Genomic DNA, 20,261 nt, shown 5'->3' with positions numbered 1-20,261 from the left:
CCTTAGTGGCTTAGAACAACTGAGATTTATGTTCTCGCTGTTTCTGTGGGTCAGGAGTTTAGCGTGCGTTAGCTGGGTCCACTGTTCAGGGTCTCCCAGGCTGAAATCCAGGTGTCAGCTGGGGCTTTGTCCTCACCTGGAGGCTGGAGGGAAGGATCTGGGTCAGGGTCCTTCAAGTTGTTCTCATTCCCTTCCTTGTGGTTGCACGACTGGGGTCCCAGCTCTCTTGCTGGCTGTTAACCAGGACCGTTGCCATTTCTTCGAGGCCCTCTGGATTCTTGCCACTGTGGCCTTCTCCATACACCCACTCATGCTTTGAATCTTTTCTCCCACGAGGGGTGCGGTCCCTTTTAATGGCCTACCTAAATTAGATCAGCCCCTCCCGAGGACAATTTCCCATTGATGAGCTCGAAGCCAAGTGATTTGGGACCTTTATGCAAAATCCCTTCACTTTTGTTATAGAGCATAACCTAATCACCGTATTCACACTTGGGGTGGGGGGAAGATTACGCAGGGCGTACCCACCAGGGTTGGGGATCTCGGGGGTCATCTCAGAATTCTGCCTTCGACAGCTGTTGGACTACAGCTGACCTGGGCGTGGCCTGGAGGAGAGGCCACCATCTTCTCTCACATTCTTAGAGAGGGGACGGGGGGGGGGGGAGGTCATGGTGTATGCTCCCTGGAGTTGACTATCACTGTCTTCCTAAGTACCAGCCTCTGGGTCAGTGGAGGTCTGTGTGACTTACAGGTCTGCGCCGGGAGTGGTGCTGTCTGGATTGATTTCAGGTTTGTAAAGCTGCATTTGACACCCTGGCATGAATTCAACCTGCTATAAAGATGGTGACCAAAGGCGGATACGAAGCATCCAAGTGGCAGTGGTGACTTACTTTGTTTTCGAGAAAAAGCTGCAGTGACGGTGGCTTTGAATTTTCATCGAGAGACGATCTTAATGCCCACTGTCTCACTGGAAAGATGAATTGCCAGAGAGTAATCTGAAACTATGTAAAATATGCAGGATACCCGCTGACGCATGGCTGTGTGTGTGTGTGTTTCTAGATTTCCAGTGGGTTCAAGGAGACGTGTGTGAAGTTCAGCTGATGGTCTACAACCCGATGCCGTTTGAACTCCGAGTTGAAAACATGGTACGTATCACTAACCACTGACCTTTTGGGCTCAACACCAGCTTACCATGAAACTAAGTTTTTAAATTAATGTTTGAGACACACGCCCTATGATATGCGTCTATTTTTATATTTGTTTTGCCAGAGATTATAAGGTTTTTGTGAAGGAAGACCGACCACTTCTTGTCATTTCTGTGTCCTTAGTGCTTGGTGCTCTGTGGTTGAATCCGTGAACAGATAACCTCTGATTTGAACACATACCAAGCGTAGTCGATTGGATGGGAGATTTGAAATAATCATGTTGAAATTTACATGAGAGTGGCACAGGTTACGAAGTGTATATTGTGTCCACTGCTCAGTATCAGCCTTACTTTATTGCTAGACGATCAAGGCCTGAGGGAAGAGCAGGCTGTGTGGGGTAAGAGTGGAAGTTACTGCACCGCCAGTGTGAGGTTTCTCTCTGCTTTGAATTCTGCTTTCCTGTTCCCGTGTTTTGTGGAGGGCATTGAAGGTTCACTCCGTAGTGGTCTCTCCTGGGGCCACTCACCCAATTCCACAGTCCGTGGGAAGGAGATGTGTACTGTCTCTCCAGATTCATCCTGTTTCCGGAGCAGAGCCTCCCACCTGTCACACGGGTTCCGTTTCTCAAGTCTTCTCTGCTTATTATTATGTAGCACTGCTCGGTGCCTCGGGTCACCACCGGCTGCCGTGCGTTGTCACGTAGGCTTTGCGCTGTGTATTGTTATCTAATGCTGCATGTTAGCGTATAGTACTGCTTGGTAATTTTTCGGAGACTTGTGAAGGACGGTTTTGAGATCGTTCATGTTTTCCTTCAGAGTTGAATGACTTACACTCAGGGTAAGAGGTGGGCTTTTCATGCAGATGTCTTACTGAGTGCTCATGCCACGTATCAGGCCGCAGGCAGGGCCCTTGGGAGACCCGGTCCCTGCCGTGGTCAGTGCTGTGGGTGCACGAGATGCGGCAGGGTCCCCGTGGAGAGTCCAGGAAGGCTTTCCGGAGAGACAAAGGCTTAGCTGAGAATAGAAGGAAGAGTGGGAGTGCACCGGCCCACTGGTGGCTATTGAAGGTACTGCGCCGGCTCTCCGCCTGAGGCATACATAGGTCTCCAGAATTCATTTGAGCTCTGAGACACTCAGCCCACCGTCAAGCCTACAGCCCTGAGGTCGCTCAGAGAGGAGGCCGGCAGCAGTGCGTACTGTCGTCCTCCTCTTGTGCAAGAAGCTGCCCGCTTTAGGGTTTGCTCTCGCATCAGGCCTCTTAATGGTGACTTTCTGTCTCTTGGCCTGAATCGGGAGATACTTGTTTAGAGAATTTTCCCCAAAGTGCTTCAAGTATCAGATGCTTGCTGTTCTTTCTGACACACTGATTTTTTTTGTCTTAAAAAGTGGCTTTTATTTTTATCTGGTTTAAAAGTAATATGCGCTTTTTAATAAAAAGGAAGCACAAAGAATAAAATAAAAATTGCCACTAGAAGGTAGCCCAGAGATCGTGGCCAGAATGAAAAAATAACGAAATATTTCAAGCGTATGAAATGTTACAGGGAGTGTTAGGCCTTCCTAGAATGTCCACCGTCCACGCTTTGCCACGTTTGCTTATCGCTATTTTGAGAAGAAATAAAATGCCGACACATTTCGCCTGGAGCCACTAGCCATCCTCTGGTTTCTGTGCCTGCTCTCCGGCCCACTGCCTCTGTTCTGCATGGAGATCATTGCGCACTTTTGCTCCAGATCTGGGCCTAGGTGCGCTCCGTGTTGCTGGAGTGTCTGCTTCTGGGGGCTCTCTAGAGACAGAGTGAGGAAAAGCATGCGCGCGTGCACGCAGACATGTGCTTACAGATACACCTGCATGCACACATCTGCTTACACGCGCACACCCCCGCCCATACGCACTTGTGTGCACGATACACGTACAGACTGCGTCAGCCCTGACTTCAGGGTGGTGCCGCCGGCTCTCGCCAGTCTCCACGGGGCCCTGTCCTGCCTTCCTCCTTCCCACGCCTTGTCCTTTCCGTCAGCGTGAGAACTGGGGCCCCGGCACCGTTGTGCTGGCTCAGTGGCTCAGTCCTGTAGCGTGTCTGGGTCTGGTAGGTTCAGGGCCACGTAGACCGCGGCACCGCGGAAGACAAGCCCCAGAAAGGTCCTGGGCCTCTCCTTCGTGCGTGCCCTTGCCTGGGGAGCACTCTTTACCCGTCGTTCATCAGCTCGACTGCCATGCGGTCGATGTTTCTGTTCTCTTAGTTAATGGTGTTTTTGTATTTTATTTTCTAATATTTTTTGTTTGTTGCTGGATTATAGAAATACCTTTGCTTTTTTTCACGCTGACTTTGTGCCTTTGCTAAACGCACTTGTCAGTTCAAGGTTCCTTGTGGTTTCCACAGGGCTTTTTATGTTTATAGTTTTGGTTTTTGCGAGTAAACTGTTTGCGTGCCTTTAGTTTCTTTTTCTTGCCTCTTGCACTGGGTAGGACCTCTGTTACAGCGCCGAGGAGAAGTGCTGAGCACTGACATCCCTGTGCTGTTGACGGTTGTGGGCGGCTCCCCGAAGCCGAGGAATCTGTCTTGTTCCCTGTGGAGCACAGCCTGGCACATGGTGACATGACTTGATCATTCAGTGAGGGATGTCGATGGATGATCGTATTTCCATCCTTTGTTTTTTTTCTCTGTGTTCACATATTTTATTTTTTTCCATTACGTTTACATTCCAACTTGGTAAAACAGCGGAGAGCAGGGCTAACATCGAGATGGAATTGTTCAGGCACCCACAGTGCTGCCCGTCTCCAGGTTGTTTGCGTCACGTGCACGTCGAGACCAAGCCTGCGGCTCTCTGTGGACCTTCACGCAGGCCAGGCATTGCCGTCCTCCTCCCGGTGGCCCGGGCCTGTGGGCGGGCGGGCGCCCTGCGTCTGGGGGGACCCGTGAGGCAGCGGCGCTTTGTGCTGTGTCCCACGTTGCTATTGCTTGTTTTAGGGGCTCCTCACCAGCGGCGTGGACTTCGAGTCCCTCCCCGCGGCGCTCTCCCTTCCGGCGGAGTCTGGCCTTTACCCAGTGACTCTCGTTGGGGTCCCGCAGACGACTGGAATGATTACTGTGAACGGTAAGGAGACTTGCTTTCTGAGTTCAGCTCCAGCAGGGCTGCCGGACCCCCTGTCCTGCCCCACGGAGGCCCGGCACCGGTCCCTGGTGTCGGTCCCAGTCCAGGGGCGATGGCCAGATCACGATGCCTGGGGCTGCGACATGGAGAGGAACGGTTTTGAGTGCCCGGGATGCAGTCGGCCCTCAGCGCTGTTACAGCGGGAGGGGTCCGACTCCGTGTCTGGCCTCCTCGCCCTCCTGTCACCGTTCTGTGCGGCCCATCTCCTCCGGCGGGTCTGCAGACGTGCCTGTGGGCTCCCCTCCGCCATCGGGCCCTCCTGCCACACCTCATCAAGGGTCCGTGTAGACACACAGAGTCCACTGTCCCCCTCTCTGTTGGTGTTGTGACCTGCCGTGTGCGGGGGTTGTCCCTGGCTGACCCAGTTTGGTCTGCCGTTGCTGCTCGGCCCACCCGCCCTCGTGGGCATCCTCCTCCAGCTTCTGTCAGACACCCCTTCTGCTCCCCTTCACACTCAGTGCCCTGCAGATGCTGCTTCTACACGACCCTCCGTGGTATTCCTCAGGGCCAGGCTCTGTCCTTCCCTCCTCCCTTCCCCCATCTGCCCTCTTCCCCCCCACCCCCATCGGGCTACCTCTAGGCAGTCTCTGTCCTCTCAGTGACTTCTCTGGCTTCAGGGCTCATCCATATGCTGCTGATTCCCAGGCCGTGGCTCTGTCCGGACCCCTTTCCTGAACCTGCATAGCCAACCACTGACCGGCTGGCACCTTGGTTGCCCCATCTCGGTGAGGGCGTCACCATCCTGCTGGGTGCCCGAAGCGCGTCCTCGGATGCTGCCTTGCCCCCTGCCGCCTCTCACCAGCCCCACCCCTGCCCCTGCCCTACTGACGGGAACCTCAGTGCTCCTGTCTGCCTCTGCAGGCCCTCAGAGACAGAAGGAGACCTTCTTACAGGGTTTGTCACAAAAGCAACGGATGGGCTCGTCTTTCTCTGTCAAGTCTTGGTGGCTGGTGAGCCCGCTTCCCACACTGCTGTCAAGTGGCCTTTCCGCAGTGCCCATCTGCCCGTGTCATCTCTTAACCACGAGTCTTAGCACCTTCCCCATACCTGCCCCATCCAGGCTGGACTCCGTAACGTGGCTTCGGCGCTCCCCCGTGTGATCCGGGCCCGTGGCGCCTCGTGCCCCTCCCCTCCCCCTGAGTTACGCGTCCCTCCCATAGGCTTTCTGAGCCTCTGCCTGTGCTTTTCCTTCTGCTGCTGCTTCCGGACTTGCCTGGCCCTGTGCCTCTCTCTGTTCTTGGCTCACATTTCCTCTGCCCTTGGGGATTGTGCTCAGCTTCTCCGTGCTGGGTCAGGTGCGCCGCCAGGCGCTCCTACCGCACCCGCGTGTGTCCCTCCAGGCCAGTGGTTGCAACTGCTCACTGGGCTCGTCCGTCTTGCTGGTCCCTGGCACGCGGTGGGTCTTCAGTAGATACTTAGTGACTGAAATGGGGACAGTTCTGGGGAAGGGCGATGTCTGCGGGGGGTGAGGTGGGTTAGGATATGTGGCAGCAAGTGCCGGGAGGGGCCGAGCGCGTGAGTGGCCGAACGTGGGGGAGAAGGCCCAGAAGGGGCGCGTGGGCCGAGAAGGGCTTTCTTTCTCCTACTGAGGGACCCTGAGCTTTGAAGGCCAAAGGGGAATTATGCGAGTGGATGGGGTGGGGAGTAGGGGGCTTCCAGGCAGAAAGAACAAGTGGTCCAGAGACCTGCGTGTGTTGGGGAACCAGGGACGGCTTCGAGGACCTGGCCCAAAGCAAAAGGGTGACGAGGCCGTGAAGGGAGGGAGACAGAGGACAGACCTGGAAGGACCTTGTAAATCATGCCACGGGATGCTGGTTTTCTCCCGCGGGCCGCATTCGATTCGAGGAGAGATACAGCCAGGCGGGCAGTCCGGAGGGACCCCAGGCTGCTGCGTGCAATGTGGGCTGGAGATGGGCAGGAGGCAGGGAGACCGACTGTGAAGTTGTTGGCATAATCCAGGGATGAAATGACAAAGGTAGGGCCGCAGCCGTGACCGGGGAGTGGAGCGAGGGAGACGGATGGCAGAGGAAATAATTAGGACTGACGGGCTAACCAATAACCGATAACCGGTGGACGAGGACTCAGAGCCCTGGTAGCACAGCTCTTATTGGTACGGACTGGTTGGTGTTCATTTTTGGCGCACCTGCTGTGCAAAGTGGGAAGGGCTGACTGTGTATTCTCAGAAATATGATTAGACACGGCAGGATTGGTCATCAGGTTTTGAATTTCTTTGTAGTCATTTTCAGCAACAGGTAAGAAAGGGAAAATGACTGATTTTAATGAAGAAGTGGAAAACAAAGTTTGCTTAGGCAAAACCACATTGTATTGGGTCTTACTTATTTATTTATTTTTAAAATGTTTTAATGTTTATTTTTTGAGAGAGAGAGAGAGAGAGAGAGAGAGAGAGACAGAGTGTGAGCAGGGGAGGGGCAGAGAGAGAGAGAGAGAGACAGAGTGTGAGCAGGGGAGGGGCAGAGAGAGAGAGGGAGACACAGAATCTGAAGCAGGCTCCAGGCTCTGAGCTGTCAGCACAGAGCCCGACGCGGGGCTTGAACTCACAAGCTGTGAGATCATGACCTGAGCCGAAGTCAGCCACTTAACTGACGGAGCCACCCAGGCGCCCCTATATCGGGTTTTATAGAAAGAAGGATATGCAGGGGCGTTACATCAGATGTGGGTTTCTGGGGAGGAAAATGTTCGCAGGCTAAATGAAAGAAGGCTTTTAAGTGACCTATTTCCAAAGGAAGGAAGTGTGGGTGCCGTGATGGGTAACTTTGAGTCGCCAGAGCAGTTTAACGCTGGCAGAAGGTGAAGGACACGGCTATCGGGCCAACAGCTGTCTTCTCTGATCAGTATCCATTCCGTTAATGTGAAGGCACAGAGCATTTAGCCCGTGGGCATGGTTTAATTTTGTTATACGGTGAATATTGTTTATAATAATTCTCTCTCAAAATTTCAAAAGCCATTTTAAAGCTTTCTTAAGTAATTTCAAGTGCTTGTCTAAGCAGTGGAGGTTTTTTTGTTGTTTTTGGCACGAGAAACTCGCTAATCTTAGATTACGGTGTTTGCACACATCCAGCAGGCTTGTCATATCGTGTAGCAGTCATAGTCACCATAGTTGGCTCTTGAACTTCGATCTGTCCCCGGAAGATGTCGGATCATTTTCCAGATACTTACTCAGTCACGTTATGTCCTGCAAAGGAACGCTAGCTATCACTGTCTTAGAGACGGGCAGATTTGAAAAGCAGATCGTGAGAGCGGCGAGACCTGGTCTTAAGTTGACTCAGTTGACAAAGACCCACATGTGCTTTCGCCGCGACCCAGTCGGCCCCGTGGGTAGGAATGCGGGGACTGTCACCCCTCTGCGTGTGTCACCCAGGGTTTCAGGCTGAGCTGCGGGTGGGACTGGCGGGGTGAGGGCTGACCGGACACAGGTCTGGGGCGGGGGGCCGTGCTCCTCCCTGCTGGAGTCCGCCTTTAGGCGTGGGCCCGAGGCTGGAGGCCTGTCCAGGGGCTGTGAAGCTCTTCCTTTCGCTTCCCAGGTTACCATACCACGGTCTTCGGCGTCTTCAGTGACTGTCTGCTGGACAGCCTCCCGGGAGTGAAGACCAGTGGCTCCACGGTGGAGGTCATTCCCGCCCTGCCCAGGCTGCAGATCAGCACCTCACTGCCCAGGTAGGGCGCAGGCATCTGCCTTCTGACAAGAAAGCGTGCACAGAGTAGTTGGGAGGAGACATTTCTTTTCTTCTTTTTTCTTAGATTTCTTTAGTGTTTATTTATTTTTGAGAGAGAGAGAGAGAGAGAGAGAGTGAGAGAGAGAGCCAGCACATGAACGAGGGAGGGGCAGAGAGAGAGAGGGAGACACAGAATCTGAAGCAGACCCCAGGCTCTGAGCTGTCAGCACAGAGCCTGACGCGGGGCTCGAACCTGCAAACCGTGATATCATGACCTGAGCAGAAGTCAGATGCTCAACCCACTGAGCCACCCAGGTGCCTCTGTAGTAGACATTTTTAATGGTACCAAGAATCTGAGTTAATATATGATTCTTAGGATCAAAATAATGGGTTGGGGAGTGTGGATGGCTCTGTTGGTTGAGCGTTCGACTTCGGCTCAGGTCACGATCTCACTGTCCGTGAGTTCAAGCCCCGCGTCGGGCTCTGTGCTGACAGCTCAGAGCCTAGAGCCTGTTTTGGATTCTGTGTCTCCCTCTCTCTTTGACCCTCCCCCTTTCCTGCTCTGTCTCTCTCTGTCTCAAAAAAATAAATAAACGTTAAAAAAAAATATGGGTGAAGGGTTTCTTCAAGGTAACCAGTAGGCAATATGCTTTGCTTAAAGTGAAGCACAACACGGTTGAAATGTTTCTTACCACGAACGGAACAAAATGTGAAATTAGCCTTTGTAATCTTTTTTTTGTGTGTGAAAGACAGTTAACTTTTACCTTATAAAAAGTAGAAAAGTAGCCTTGTAGGAAGGCATGAAGGAAAAAGGGAAATATATCTCCGAAGTCCTAGAGACAGTTACTGTGAATGCTTTCTGGTTTTTCTTTCCATCGCTTATCTACCTTCTTTTTGTAAATGTATGTTTGAATATTGAGATGATGTCACATTATGTGAGTATCATTTATTATTTTTTGCATAGCCATATAACATACGCTAACTATTTTAATTGCTTCAAAATGTACATCATAAAGATACTCAGTTTGGATAATGGAAATGTTTTAAAACAGGTTGGTTGTCAGTGACAGCTCTATTACTCAGTAAATTTGCTAAAATGATTGGATTATATACTCAAAACAAGTGAATTTCATTGTATGTAACACCTCAGTTAAAAAAAATGAATTTTGTTGGTTTTAGCATGGAGTGCATGATTTCAGATGACTATTCTTTAAATGAGTGTTGCTTCTGATTAATCTAACATCAGTATCCTTGTGACTGAGTTAACACATTCACTCCCACACGTTTTTTTGATGCCTGCCATGTGATCTGGGCCTAGTCTATAGGACTAGCAAGTAATCAGAAATGCCCTCGACCTGGGCCTTGCCTGTTGTAGGAGCTCATGTCCGGAGGGGAGCCAGACTCACCGTAGTCAAGTTTGCTAAGTGCTCCTTAACCTGAAGACTCCCGTCCGCGGTTCAGGAAGGCATCATATCACAGATGCGATGTTTAAATTGGGCCTTACAAGATTCACACAAGTTGGCCAGATGATCAAGCAAGGAAAAAATATGCCCAGAAAAGGGGACATGTCCGACTGCCATCCTCTTCCTGCCACGGCTCACCCAGGACTCAGCCCCTTTCTGGCCCTGGCTCTGTCACATGGAACCCTGTACTCGGGGACAGTCGGCACCTGTGTCGGCCAGGCCCTGTGGCCTGGCTAAGGTTCTGCTTTCTCCCACCTTCTTTTTCTATGGTCCCAGAGGGGCTGGTATCCTCTCTGTTTGAGAGGCGAAGTAAGTAGTCTCGCTGTGTTTTAGTTTTTCTGTATACGTCCTCTGCAATTGCAAGTTGACTACAGACAGCTTTTGCACTTAAGAAGGACTGCAGATTAAAATCTGGAAAGAAGTGGTTTATAGTGAGGATAGGACTCATCTCCCTTCCTTGACGGAGAAAGTTTATTTCTTGACTCATGAGTAACTTTAAAGGTGTAAAATGTGAAGTAATTCACCTTGATTCATTATGCTATTATTTTCTGCAAATGTGGTTTGGATATAGAAGCTCCTCTCTCAGAGCCTGGGGCAGGAGGCCCCCAGGAAGGGCAGGGCTGGCTCGGTATGCCCAACTTGTTTAAACCCCATCTCCTCCCTTGGATGCCAGAGGGGTGAGACCAGCACTGTCCGGCACATTCCTTGCCATCTTTTTTTGGAGCAGTGTGGGGATATGAAGCTGTCTTGTGGCATGTAGAATGGGACTTGGGTCTGACCCTGGTCCTTTGTTCTGTGGCCGGGAGCAGAGTTAGAAAGACCTGGCCGGCGGGGAGGCTGTTGGGCACTTGCTGGGTGGGGGTGGTGTGGCCCGGAGTCTTTGTCCACTTCTGGGTCAGTTCAGTATATGGTGTAGACTCATGGGCTTTCTGGGGAAATCCTTCAGGTGTAAGGAGGAAGAGAGTGGGGGGCCACGTGGGCTCTTGGGACCCCAGGAAAGAAGGTTCACCCTTTCCTCCAGTGACCACCCCCTTTCTTTTGTGGCCAGTCTTCTCCAGAGCATTGTATGTGCTTTTGAACCTGAGGTTGTGGTGCAGCCTTCAGGCTGCGTGCTGACCTGCGCTCCCATGAGGCCTGGGCCTCAACCTGGCCACACAGAGGATGCCATGTGGCCCGAGGACGCCGCCCAGCTGCCCTGTGTCCGCTTAGGCACTTGCAGGGATTGGTTGTCGTTTGTACCTGTGACGTGGAGTCTCTTGTACGTACTCGCCACTCCAGTCCCCATGGTATCCGTCGGAACAGTCCTGGTTTCTTCTTCAGTCTGTGGGTTTTCCCAAGACAATTGTGAGCATGAGATTTAAAAATTTCTTTTTAGAGAGTGACGGTTCACAGATCATTTGAATTAATTCACTGTGTCTCGTAGGCCTCACCATAATCCAGTAGTTAAGTATTTTTATGCTACACGTGTGCACGCATGCACGCGCGCGCACATACACACACATACACACACACACACACACACACACACACACACACACACACGACGCTGAGGCCGAGTGGAAACCCCGGATGCATCTGCGTGTGGATGGCCCTCCACATGTGGCGCTCACCCTCCCCTCTTGATAGCTCAGATTGAGTTCCATGTTGAAAGCCGGGCTTCGCCACTTCCTGCTTCTGGAACGTGTTCGTGTTAAGTCTGGGGATGTGAATATTCTGAGATGCCGTTGTTTTTCTTTACTTTGAGTCTTTCTTTTAAAAAATCCCTGTAATTCTTACTGCTATTTCAGATCTGCCCATTCCTTGCAACCCTCCTCTGGTGATGAAATCTCTACTAATGTGTCCGTCCAGCTTTACAACGGGGAGGCTCAGCAACTTGTCATCCAATTGGAAAATATTGGGACGGAGCCACTGGAGACACTGGAAGTCACCTCCAGACTTCTCACCACCAAAGGTGGGTTCGACCCCAGAAATGTTTGTCTTGTCTTTTTGCCAAAGAGACACTTTGAATAACCGGTGCTCAGAAACCGTAAAAGCTTCTTACTCTTTTAATTTGCTGCCGTCGTGAAATGGGTGTGTGAAGGGCACACAGAGGAATGAAGACTGCTCCTTCGTCCCTGGTGCTCTTCACATGTACCAGATCCTCAGGAAGGACGCTCTCGAATGGATGGAGAGAAACGTTAGCGTCTCAGATGTGGTGCCACTGGGATTCATCCGCCCAGCCCCAGGTTTTCCGTGGGTTCAGGCGTAGAGCCCGTGCGCTCCCTCTTGAAGGCAGGCGTTCCGTTTCCTGTCCCAGGACACATGAGCTGGGCGGGGCGGGTCACAAGACCTGTGTTGAGAGTTTGGCTTCTCTGTTTACTAGCTATTTGTCCCTTACACGCCTCGCTTCCTTCCCGGGTAGGTAGGGGAGGTGGCCCCTGCCACGTGAGGTTCTGAGAGGTAAGCCAGTAGCGTGTGGTGGCGTACTGAGTATATTACAGGTTATGAGTGGCACTGATCAAGGCGGAGGGTGTTGTATAGGAGGGAGGCAAGGGCAAAGAAAAGCCGGTCATTTACTGAAGTCAGAGAAATCATATGGGCCAGTGAGAGCGAAGACAACAGAGGGAAAATGTGGGGTGTGCACGTGCAGTTGATGTAGGGGTGAGGCGAGCCGGGTGCACGGCGGGAGCTTGAGTTTCCGGATGTGCCATCCACATACTACTCCCCCGCAGAGGGCTCCCTCCGCAGGCTCATGACACTGTAATGGGAAAACTCAAGTGAAGTAAGTGTTTATTAGAGGTAGGGCCTCACGCCATCTTGTAGTTCCAGTTGGGGGAAGGTCCAGGACGAGTTGGGGAGAATTTGTCCTGGAAACAGTCATGCCACGACAGAGGGAATTTGGACTGTGTAAAAAGGGTTAATGTGAGCTCGTCCCACTGGGGGGGTAATGTGGGGGCGAGTGCCAGTGCGTCTCGCGTTCCCTTGTTTCTCCCACTGCTTCTGATGCACGAGGGAAATGAAGCCTGTGTCTGCCTGTCTTCTCTTGCCTGTTGTCCCCGTCTATACCTCTCCTCACTGGGAAATGCTGCCTGTGCTCAAATTTTGCCTGTTTCCTCACTCGCTCTGTATTACCTTTGGGCAAGTCATTTAACCTCTCTTGGATTTTTCCCCTTCTGTGAAAGGACACTAATAACAGCACCTACATCACAGGATCATAATGAGAATGAAATGAGATCAGATACGCAAAGTGCTTGGAAACATGCTTGGCATGTTATTAGCCTCAGGCTCGTTAGCTGTTATTATTACTGCCGTCCCCGCCACCGTCACCACCATCACCATTATCTCTACCAACACCACCGTCATCACCACCGCTGCCACCATCACTGTCTCCACCGTCTCCACCACCACCGCCATCATCATCACTACCGCCGTCTCCACCACCACCACCGCTTCCATCATCTCCGCCACCATCGCCACCGTAATCTCCACCATTGACATCTCCACTAACCACCCTCTCCGCCACCGTCCCCTCCACCGCCATCCCCACTGTGACCGTCATCATCACCACCATCACCGCCGCCTCCACCACCGTCATCACCACGGTTGCTGCCCCCATCAGCAACGTTGCTGCCACCCCTCCTGCCACCCTTGTTGCTGCCACCATCACTACCCCACCACCATCACCATTTGTTTTCCTTGTCGTAGAACACTCTACTGTGAACGCGTCACAGGTTACGACTGAGCCCGTTTGGGTGGTTTCCTCTGGGGGCATTTGAGAATAGTGCAGCTCTGAGTATTTCGGCACATGTGTCGGTGGACCTCTGCAGATGTTTCTGTTGAGTGTACCTCCAGGAGTAGAATGCCGGGTGTGGGGTGTACGCGTGTTCAGCATTCGAGCCAGATACCTGTCCAAGGTGGCTGCACTCGTTCACACCATCGCTGCGTGAGTCCCGGTGCTCAAGTCCCCACTGCTACTCGGTGTTTGTAGTCATTTCATCCGTGCTGGTGCTGAGGGTGGGGTGCGACCATATAACACTGGGGTTTTAGTTTGCGTTTGTCTGACGACCAGTGATGTTGAATGCCTTTCCTATGGTTTTGGCTATTCAGATCCTTTTTTGTACAAGTGCTTTGTCCGTTTTTCCCACTCAGTGTTCTTCCTTCTCTCTCTCTGTCTCTGTCTCCCTCTGTCTCCCCCCCTCTCCTGACTTGTAAGACTTTGTATATTCTCAGTATGAGTTTCTTGTTGGGAATAAGTGTGAATGTCTTCTTCTGTGTGGTTGCCTGTATGTTCTCTTAGTGTTGTTTGGGTGCATACAAGTTACTTATTTTACTACAGGTTCACTAATTATTTCTTCTTCTGTGCTCATGGCTCTTTGTGTTTCATTTAAAACATTTTTGTACACTTTTAGCCTATGGGGAGCTGTGGTGATCCTCCCTTGGGCTCATCTTTTCTCTCCCCGATTTTTGGTAGCAAGTGCATATGGGTTATTATGTAGAAAGTGCCTCTCTGACACAAAATACCTTTCTCTGGTGTTGCGGATGTAACTAATTGGTGAGAGGGTGTGGTCGATGTTGGAACAAGGGAACTAATAGTGAACGGCAGATGATTACAGAGCGGATAACCATGGTGAAGCACATCCTGTAATTTACCTTGTGTCATAGCTTAGCAACTGGAAAGCGTCTCTTCCTGTTCTCAGAGAAACCCACGTGGAAATCGTTACGAACTTGCTGCCTCTTTCTGAAGCAGGAATCCTCCTGTTTGTCCCCTTTGGAAATCCTCCAACAACTTCCTGTTGTCCTGGTCCCCAGTCACAGAGGCCTGTGCATGGGGCCTCTGCCCCACGCTTCAGCTTCATCTTTGGCCGCCTCTCCCCTTAAACTCTAATCACATGGGTTGTTGGGAACTAACTTCAGTTTCCTGGACATCCGTGCGGTCTCTTGCCCTTTAGGGTAAACTGTCTTCTCTCCCTAGAGCTCAACTTGCTAACTTCTGCTCCTGCCTCCATTACCTCCATTACCAACACATCTCATCTGGGTTTCTGCTTAGTGGTCACTCTGGGAGTACCCTCCTAGCCTGGGCTGCTAAGTCCCTGCCTTTGTTGTCTCAGAGTGCCCCAGGATGCTAATGCAGGCACCCTTGCCCTACCCAGGCGGTTGCTGGTTCATGGCTCTGTCTCAGGTCTCCCAGAGGCAGGGATGATTGCCCTTTGATTTCCATGCCTCGTGCCTGGTAGGTGCTTAGTGCTGAGGGGTTGTGGACGGAAAGGGCTTTCTCATTTACAGAACAAGACTGATAGGAGTGTGCCTGTCTCGCTTGCTGGGTGGTGGTGGGGGGATAGATGTGCGTGGATCACTTTGATGTTTCTAATGAGTTGTGTGGGTCCCCTTAGATACACAGCTTCATGTGAGTTCCGGCCTCTCCTCCTTTGCTTGGATCCCTCTCCTCCTGTGGAGACCTTCAGCTGCTTCTTAGCCGAGCACTGCCTTTCTGCAGTCCAGCTTTTGTCCCCCTGTCTGGGCTACCCTGCCCTTTGGTGTTCTTCTGCTTGTGAGCTCCTGTGGAACTTACTCTTTGTGTCAGCTCTGCCCCCACCCCCCAGTGTTTTATTATGAGAAGGTGCAGACACACAGAGGAGCTGAGAGAATTTTAGAGCAGACACCGTACCACCATCCAGGTTCTGTAATTCACGTTTTCCTACATTTGATTGATCACGTATCTACCCAGCCTCCTATCCATATCCATTAACCCATCTTATTCTTTCGGGTGGTTCAGAGTAAGTCACAGGTTGTGGTGCATTTTACCCATTAATACTTCAGGATGCACATCACTAATTAGAGTTCAAAGTTTACTTTTTTTTTGGTAAAATGTATATGCAGTGAGATGTGTAAATATTTTTTTTTTATTATTTTTGAGAGAGAGAGAGAGAGAGAGAGAGAGAGAGCACGAGAGCGAGTGTTGAGTGGGGGAGGGCCAGAGAGGGAGACACAGAATCCGAAGCAGGCTCCAGGCTCGGAGCTGTCAGCCCAGAGTCTGATGCGGGGCTCCAACTCATGAACCGTGAGATCATGACCCGAGCTGAAGTCAGATGCTTAACTGACTGAGCCACCCAGTGAGGTGCCCCAGTGAAATGTACACATCTTAAGTTATGATTGATGAGTTTTGACAAACACGTGTCCAGCCCAAGCTCTTACCAAGATCTATCGTAGAATATTTTTATTGTGCAGAAGGTCCCGTCGCTCCCTTTCCAGCCAATCTCGGCTCACCCCAGAGTGGGCATATTTATCGGGTGGGCTCTCAGTATTTACTGATAGTGATGCAGACAGTTGGAAACAGTCATGGGGATTGGACAGAATTCCAAGGTGAAGCCTGTGGAGGTGGGCACATCCCATGTTCCACCAATCACCCCTTGCCCCAGTTCCCAAACTGAGTTCCTGTGGCCACCGTGCCCACACCTCCCTGTCCTTCTTGCCGTGTCCTTCTTTCCCATGTAGCCCCTCCCCGACTCTCAGCTCTAGGGTATAGGACAGTGTCATTACCCCTACCGCATGGATGGGGAGAGCGAAAACGCCAGAGGTTAAATGATCTGTCTGAGGCCACAGGACAGGTCACGAGGACTGCAGGTCCCTCCCTCTCAGCTCTGGGACGTTTACCCTTAATCACGAGACTGGGAGCCTCGGAGCCACAGTATAGAGCGTGGCAGGCCTATTTCCCAACAGCGCGTTTACACGTGAGGAAGGAAAGCTTCGGTCTCTTAAAATTCTCATCCCCAGTTACAATACATTTATCTCTGGAATTAAACTCATAAAAACAAACAATCTGCTTCTAAAATATAAGAGGGAATAATTTTGGTCACTTCCTTTCCGCAGTTCCAAAAAGCTTTCTGTGTTAATAGATGATCTCATATACCGGAGAAGAGGGAAAGTGTCTTAAACTGGGGACCTGAGGCGTTGAGTGGGGCAGGCAGCAGAGTCCAGGCGACAGTCCGGGTGACATTTCAGCCCACTGGGCTCAGCCTCTTTAAGGGCCTCGTAAACGTAAGCGTCTCCTCCGTGGGAATCTTCCACATGGAATTGATGCTTCCTTCTCTGGGCTCCATACCACTTTCTTTGTGCTGCCGCTGGCTGCCGTGTACCTCAATGGTAACCCGGACTCTTAACTTACCCTGTAGCGCCTACCACCTGCCAGGTGCGTGGTCCTCGGGCAGTGTTTCCCTCCTCAACGATCACGACACACGTAAGAGGTCTGGCCGGCCTGTTCTCTCACTGCCGCGTCCCAGTGCCCAAGAACTAAGAGCAATGCTCGTCACACGGCAGGCACTCAATAAGAGTGGGGTCAGCACCGCTGTGCCGGGCTGTCACGAGGCTGAAATGTTCGCGCAGGACACGGAGAGGTCCTAGGACGGTTCTGAGCACAAAAGCGTCTGCCTCGTGCTTGCTCCAAGAATGCTGATCGTTCTCAGTGTGTCCTGTGTGCGGAGGCCGTGCAGGCCCCACGTTCTCTTTCCTCCTGTTCCTGACGCCCTGAAAGCACCCAGAGTCGTGTCAGGGGCCCTGACAACTTGGACACGTTCCTCTCTCCCCTCTGGACAAACCCCCTTTGCTTCAGATAAAGAAAAATTGTTTTTTTTCCTCCTCCATCTTCCTTGCTTTCCTGTCTTGTTTTAATCCCTAATCTACAAACCTGTTTTTAAAATCCTTTTGCATTTAGGGTGCATGATATTAGGAGTCACACAGACCTTGTTGGGTCCCCTCAGGAGTCTGAACTGTAGTTTAGGCCCTCACGGGGTGAGTGTGTCCCACGATTGGAAGTGCCTGACGTGGAGATGAGCAGTTATAATCCAGCGCCAGCAGACAAGGGTTACCTGCCAGTGTCATGTAAATTTTAATTATAACACGTTTGCAAGCAAGTCTTTATGTGTAGGTTGTTAAAGGTGAACACTTCTGCCTGTACTTAAATAACCATGGATTTTGTTATAATTAAGCCCAAATTAAAAAGAATTGATTGTATTTGCCTCTTTTTTTTTTTTTTTTTCTTAATGCCTATTTTTGAGAGACAAGAGATACTTTTGAATGGAAGAAAGGCAGAGAGAGGGGGAGACACAGAATCCAAAGCAGGCTCCGGGCTCTGAGTTGTCAGCACAGAGCCCGATGTGGGGCTCGAACCCACAAACCGTGAGATCATGACCTGAGCTGAGGTCAGACAGTTAACTGACTGAGCCACCCAGGCGCCCTGGTTGTATTTGCCTTTTAACAATCTTCCTAGATACGTTTGTGTGTACAAACCCAAACATACGCATACACATATACATAAATACACACACACGCCCCTTGATGTCTTTATTCTTCTAGCGTCATTTCTTTGACAGAAAGCGAGGACTCCATGTTGCTGTAACTAAAAACTCGTAAGTGTTTTGGTGGAAGTGAGCCTCTGCTGCTTACTGTTCTCCTGAAGAGTGTGGCCTCGTCTGCAGCTAGAAGCAAACGTGAATGGGCCTCAGTGTTGAGGGTCAGCAGCAGTAGCAATTTCTGTATTACTGTCAATGTGAAATAGCCAGTTTCACTGGACTGCGTGAAACTCGACTCTAGCATTAGAATAATGACAGTTATTTCTGAAGCTAAATTCCACAGGGGGAAAAATTACGGACAGAAGCTATGCTCCTGATTTATGTTTATCTGGTTATTCCTTGCAGCGTATCGTCACGTGGGAGTTTTTTTAGGTCAAACTTGAGAATATTTTTTATTGAGTTGTAAATGACATACTGTGTTATGTTAGTTTCAGGCGTCTACTAACACAGGGCTTTGATATTTTCATACACCATGAAATGATCGTCGTAGGTCTGGTTACCATCTGTCCCCATGCAGAGCTGTGGCCGCGTTATTGACTGTACTCCCTCAGCTGTACGTCACATCGCCGTGACTCATTTATTCCACAACTGGAAGTTGGTACCTCCTCACCCCCTCACCTATTTTGCCCATCGCCCCACCCCCTCCTCTGGCCACTGCCAGTTGGTTCTGTGTGTTGGTGAGCGTTTTTCTGTTTTGTTTTCTTTATTCATTTGTCCTGTTTTATAGAGTCCACATACGAGTGAAATCATAGGCTATTTGTCTTTTTCTGACTTACCTCACTGGGCATAACGCCCTCTAGGCCGTGTGCGTTGTCGTGAACGACAGGATCTCGTCTTTCTTCGGGGGAGTGGGGCCCCATTGTAGGGCACTGCATCTCCTCTCTTCGTTCCGCTGTCCACGCACACGGGGCTGCTTCGATACCACGGCTGTTGTAGTTGATGTGGTTGATGTTGTAGTTGATGTAGTTGAACTTCCTCGGAGTCGCTGTTCAGATACAAACGCGGTGGTTGTTTGTCAGCGGAGGGCGAATTAGCTGTGCTGGGTGAGCGGGTTTGCCTGCTGTTTGAATATGTCACTCCTAAGCCGTGGGACTAAAGAGAAACCAGCAGGGCGCTCAGAGCTGTTGTTCCGTATTCCCCGCGCTTCGGAACTCAATTCTGAGTACGACTTGCGACGTTCTTTCCTTACCTGCCGCCTTTGTGGGTGGGGGCACAGACCCGGACGGCAGGTGTCCGATCTGTCCGGAGCCGCGCTGCTGTTGGCCCGTGTGTTTAGCCTCCGGTTCCTGCGAACTTTCCTTCCCTTTCCTTCTTGCTGTGGCCCCTGGGCTCTGTCACAGTAGGCTGTGTAGCACGGCCTCTCCTCGGCCTGGCGGAGGGAAAGGTGGGTCTTGGCGTCTGACGGATTGGGCTTCCGGCCCCCGATCCGTTAGTTATGAGCTGCAGGACGAGTCCTGAGCAAGCGGTGAGCGTTCCAGCCTGGGCTGTCCCCGGGTGCCTGGCTCCCTCCTGGGTGGCGATTCAGGAACACGCGGTGAATCCTCTGGTGCACTGAGCACGCGCCTGGCAGGTGGCAGGTGCTGAGAAACCACTGGGTTCCCTTCCCTGGAAGCGGGGAGTGAATCGGCGCTCCTGCTTCCCATTTTCCATGTCTGTCCGCCAGGGCCTGGGAAACCAGGGCGTCAGAGTTGTTAAGTCCGACTCTAAATAAGCAAACTCAGGCCCCACTCGGGGAAGACGGACACCTTTGTTTCAGTCGCCTGGGCTGACCTCGTGGCTTTCAGAAGCCGTCTTAGCTTTCTCCTTGTTCTCAGATTTTTCCTGAAACGGTGAGATGTAACAAAAGATGGACAAGCGTGCTCTTGCCTTAAAACTGTAGTAACTCAGGACCGGAAACCGCCTAGTGGGGTCCACGTCAGTGCTGCCGTCACGCGGGGAACGAAGCCAGACAGGGGAGAGAAGCAGGGGCAGCTCTGGAGTGAGGGGGCCCTGGCTCCTCTCTTCTCAATCACAGAGGGGACCTGTTGCCGTGCGCTCCTCGGGACCCGAGGGGTTCCGTGATGAGGTGGCGTGCCGTGCAAAGTTGCGGTAAGAGTTACCCTCCCCGCCAGGGTCTGTAACTTTTTGGCCTGGCCTGTTTCCGAGTTGCTTATGTTACACTATGTTTATTTTTAAACATGGAAACACAGGGCAAAATTTTAAAAAGAAATCTTGGAGAAGTGGTTTCTCACTTCCTGCGTTGTGAAAGCCTGGCGTGTCTCGGGAATGGGAGAAAGGACTAGGTTTCTCGATGCCTCCTTCCGTGGTCGCGCCGAGTCCCACCTGCGTACCTGGGTGTGGACGCAGGTGGAAGGGAGCCGGGAGCAGGCTGCTGTGGCCGGCAGTGGGTTGGGAGGCCGGTGAGGAGCCCCCCGGATCCGGCTGTCGTCAGCGTAGACTTGGCCGGTACGATTGCCGTTACGGTTGTTGCACCGGGTGCGCTCGGGTTCCATTCCGGCTCTGCCCCTTC

At 51.6% G+C, this 20,261-nt stretch overlaps 1 protein-coding gene across 4 annotated transcripts in view; it reads left to right on the top strand.

Moving 5' to 3' along the window:
• Nucleotides 1-20,261, top strand: part of TRAPPC9 (trafficking protein particle complex subunit 9) — a 567,631-nt gene that overhangs the window by 130,781 nt on the left and 416,589 nt on the right. For all 4 annotated transcript variants that reach the window (XM_043601844.1, XM_043601846.1, XM_043601845.1 and 1 more), the window contains 4 exons: nucleotides 1,057-1,142; nucleotides 4,108-4,234; nucleotides 7,834-7,966; nucleotides 11,216-11,379. In XM_043601844.1, coding sequence (XP_043457779.1) covers nucleotides 1,057-1,142; nucleotides 4,108-4,234; nucleotides 7,834-7,966; nucleotides 11,216-11,379 — 510 coding nt within the window. The remainder of the gene's footprint in view (nucleotides 1-1,056; nucleotides 1,143-4,107; nucleotides 4,235-7,833; nucleotides 7,967-11,215; nucleotides 11,380-20,261) is intronic.

Source organism: Prionailurus bengalensis, chromosome F2 (assembly GCF_016509475.1).
Source record: "Prionailurus bengalensis isolate Pbe53 chromosome F2, Fcat_Pben_1.1_paternal_pri, whole genome shotgun sequence".
Lineage (NCBI taxonomy): Eukaryota > Metazoa > Chordata > Mammalia > Carnivora > Felidae > Prionailurus > Prionailurus bengalensis.
Note: the sequence above shows the minus strand (reverse complement) of the source record. Positions and strands in the feature narration are given on the sequence as shown.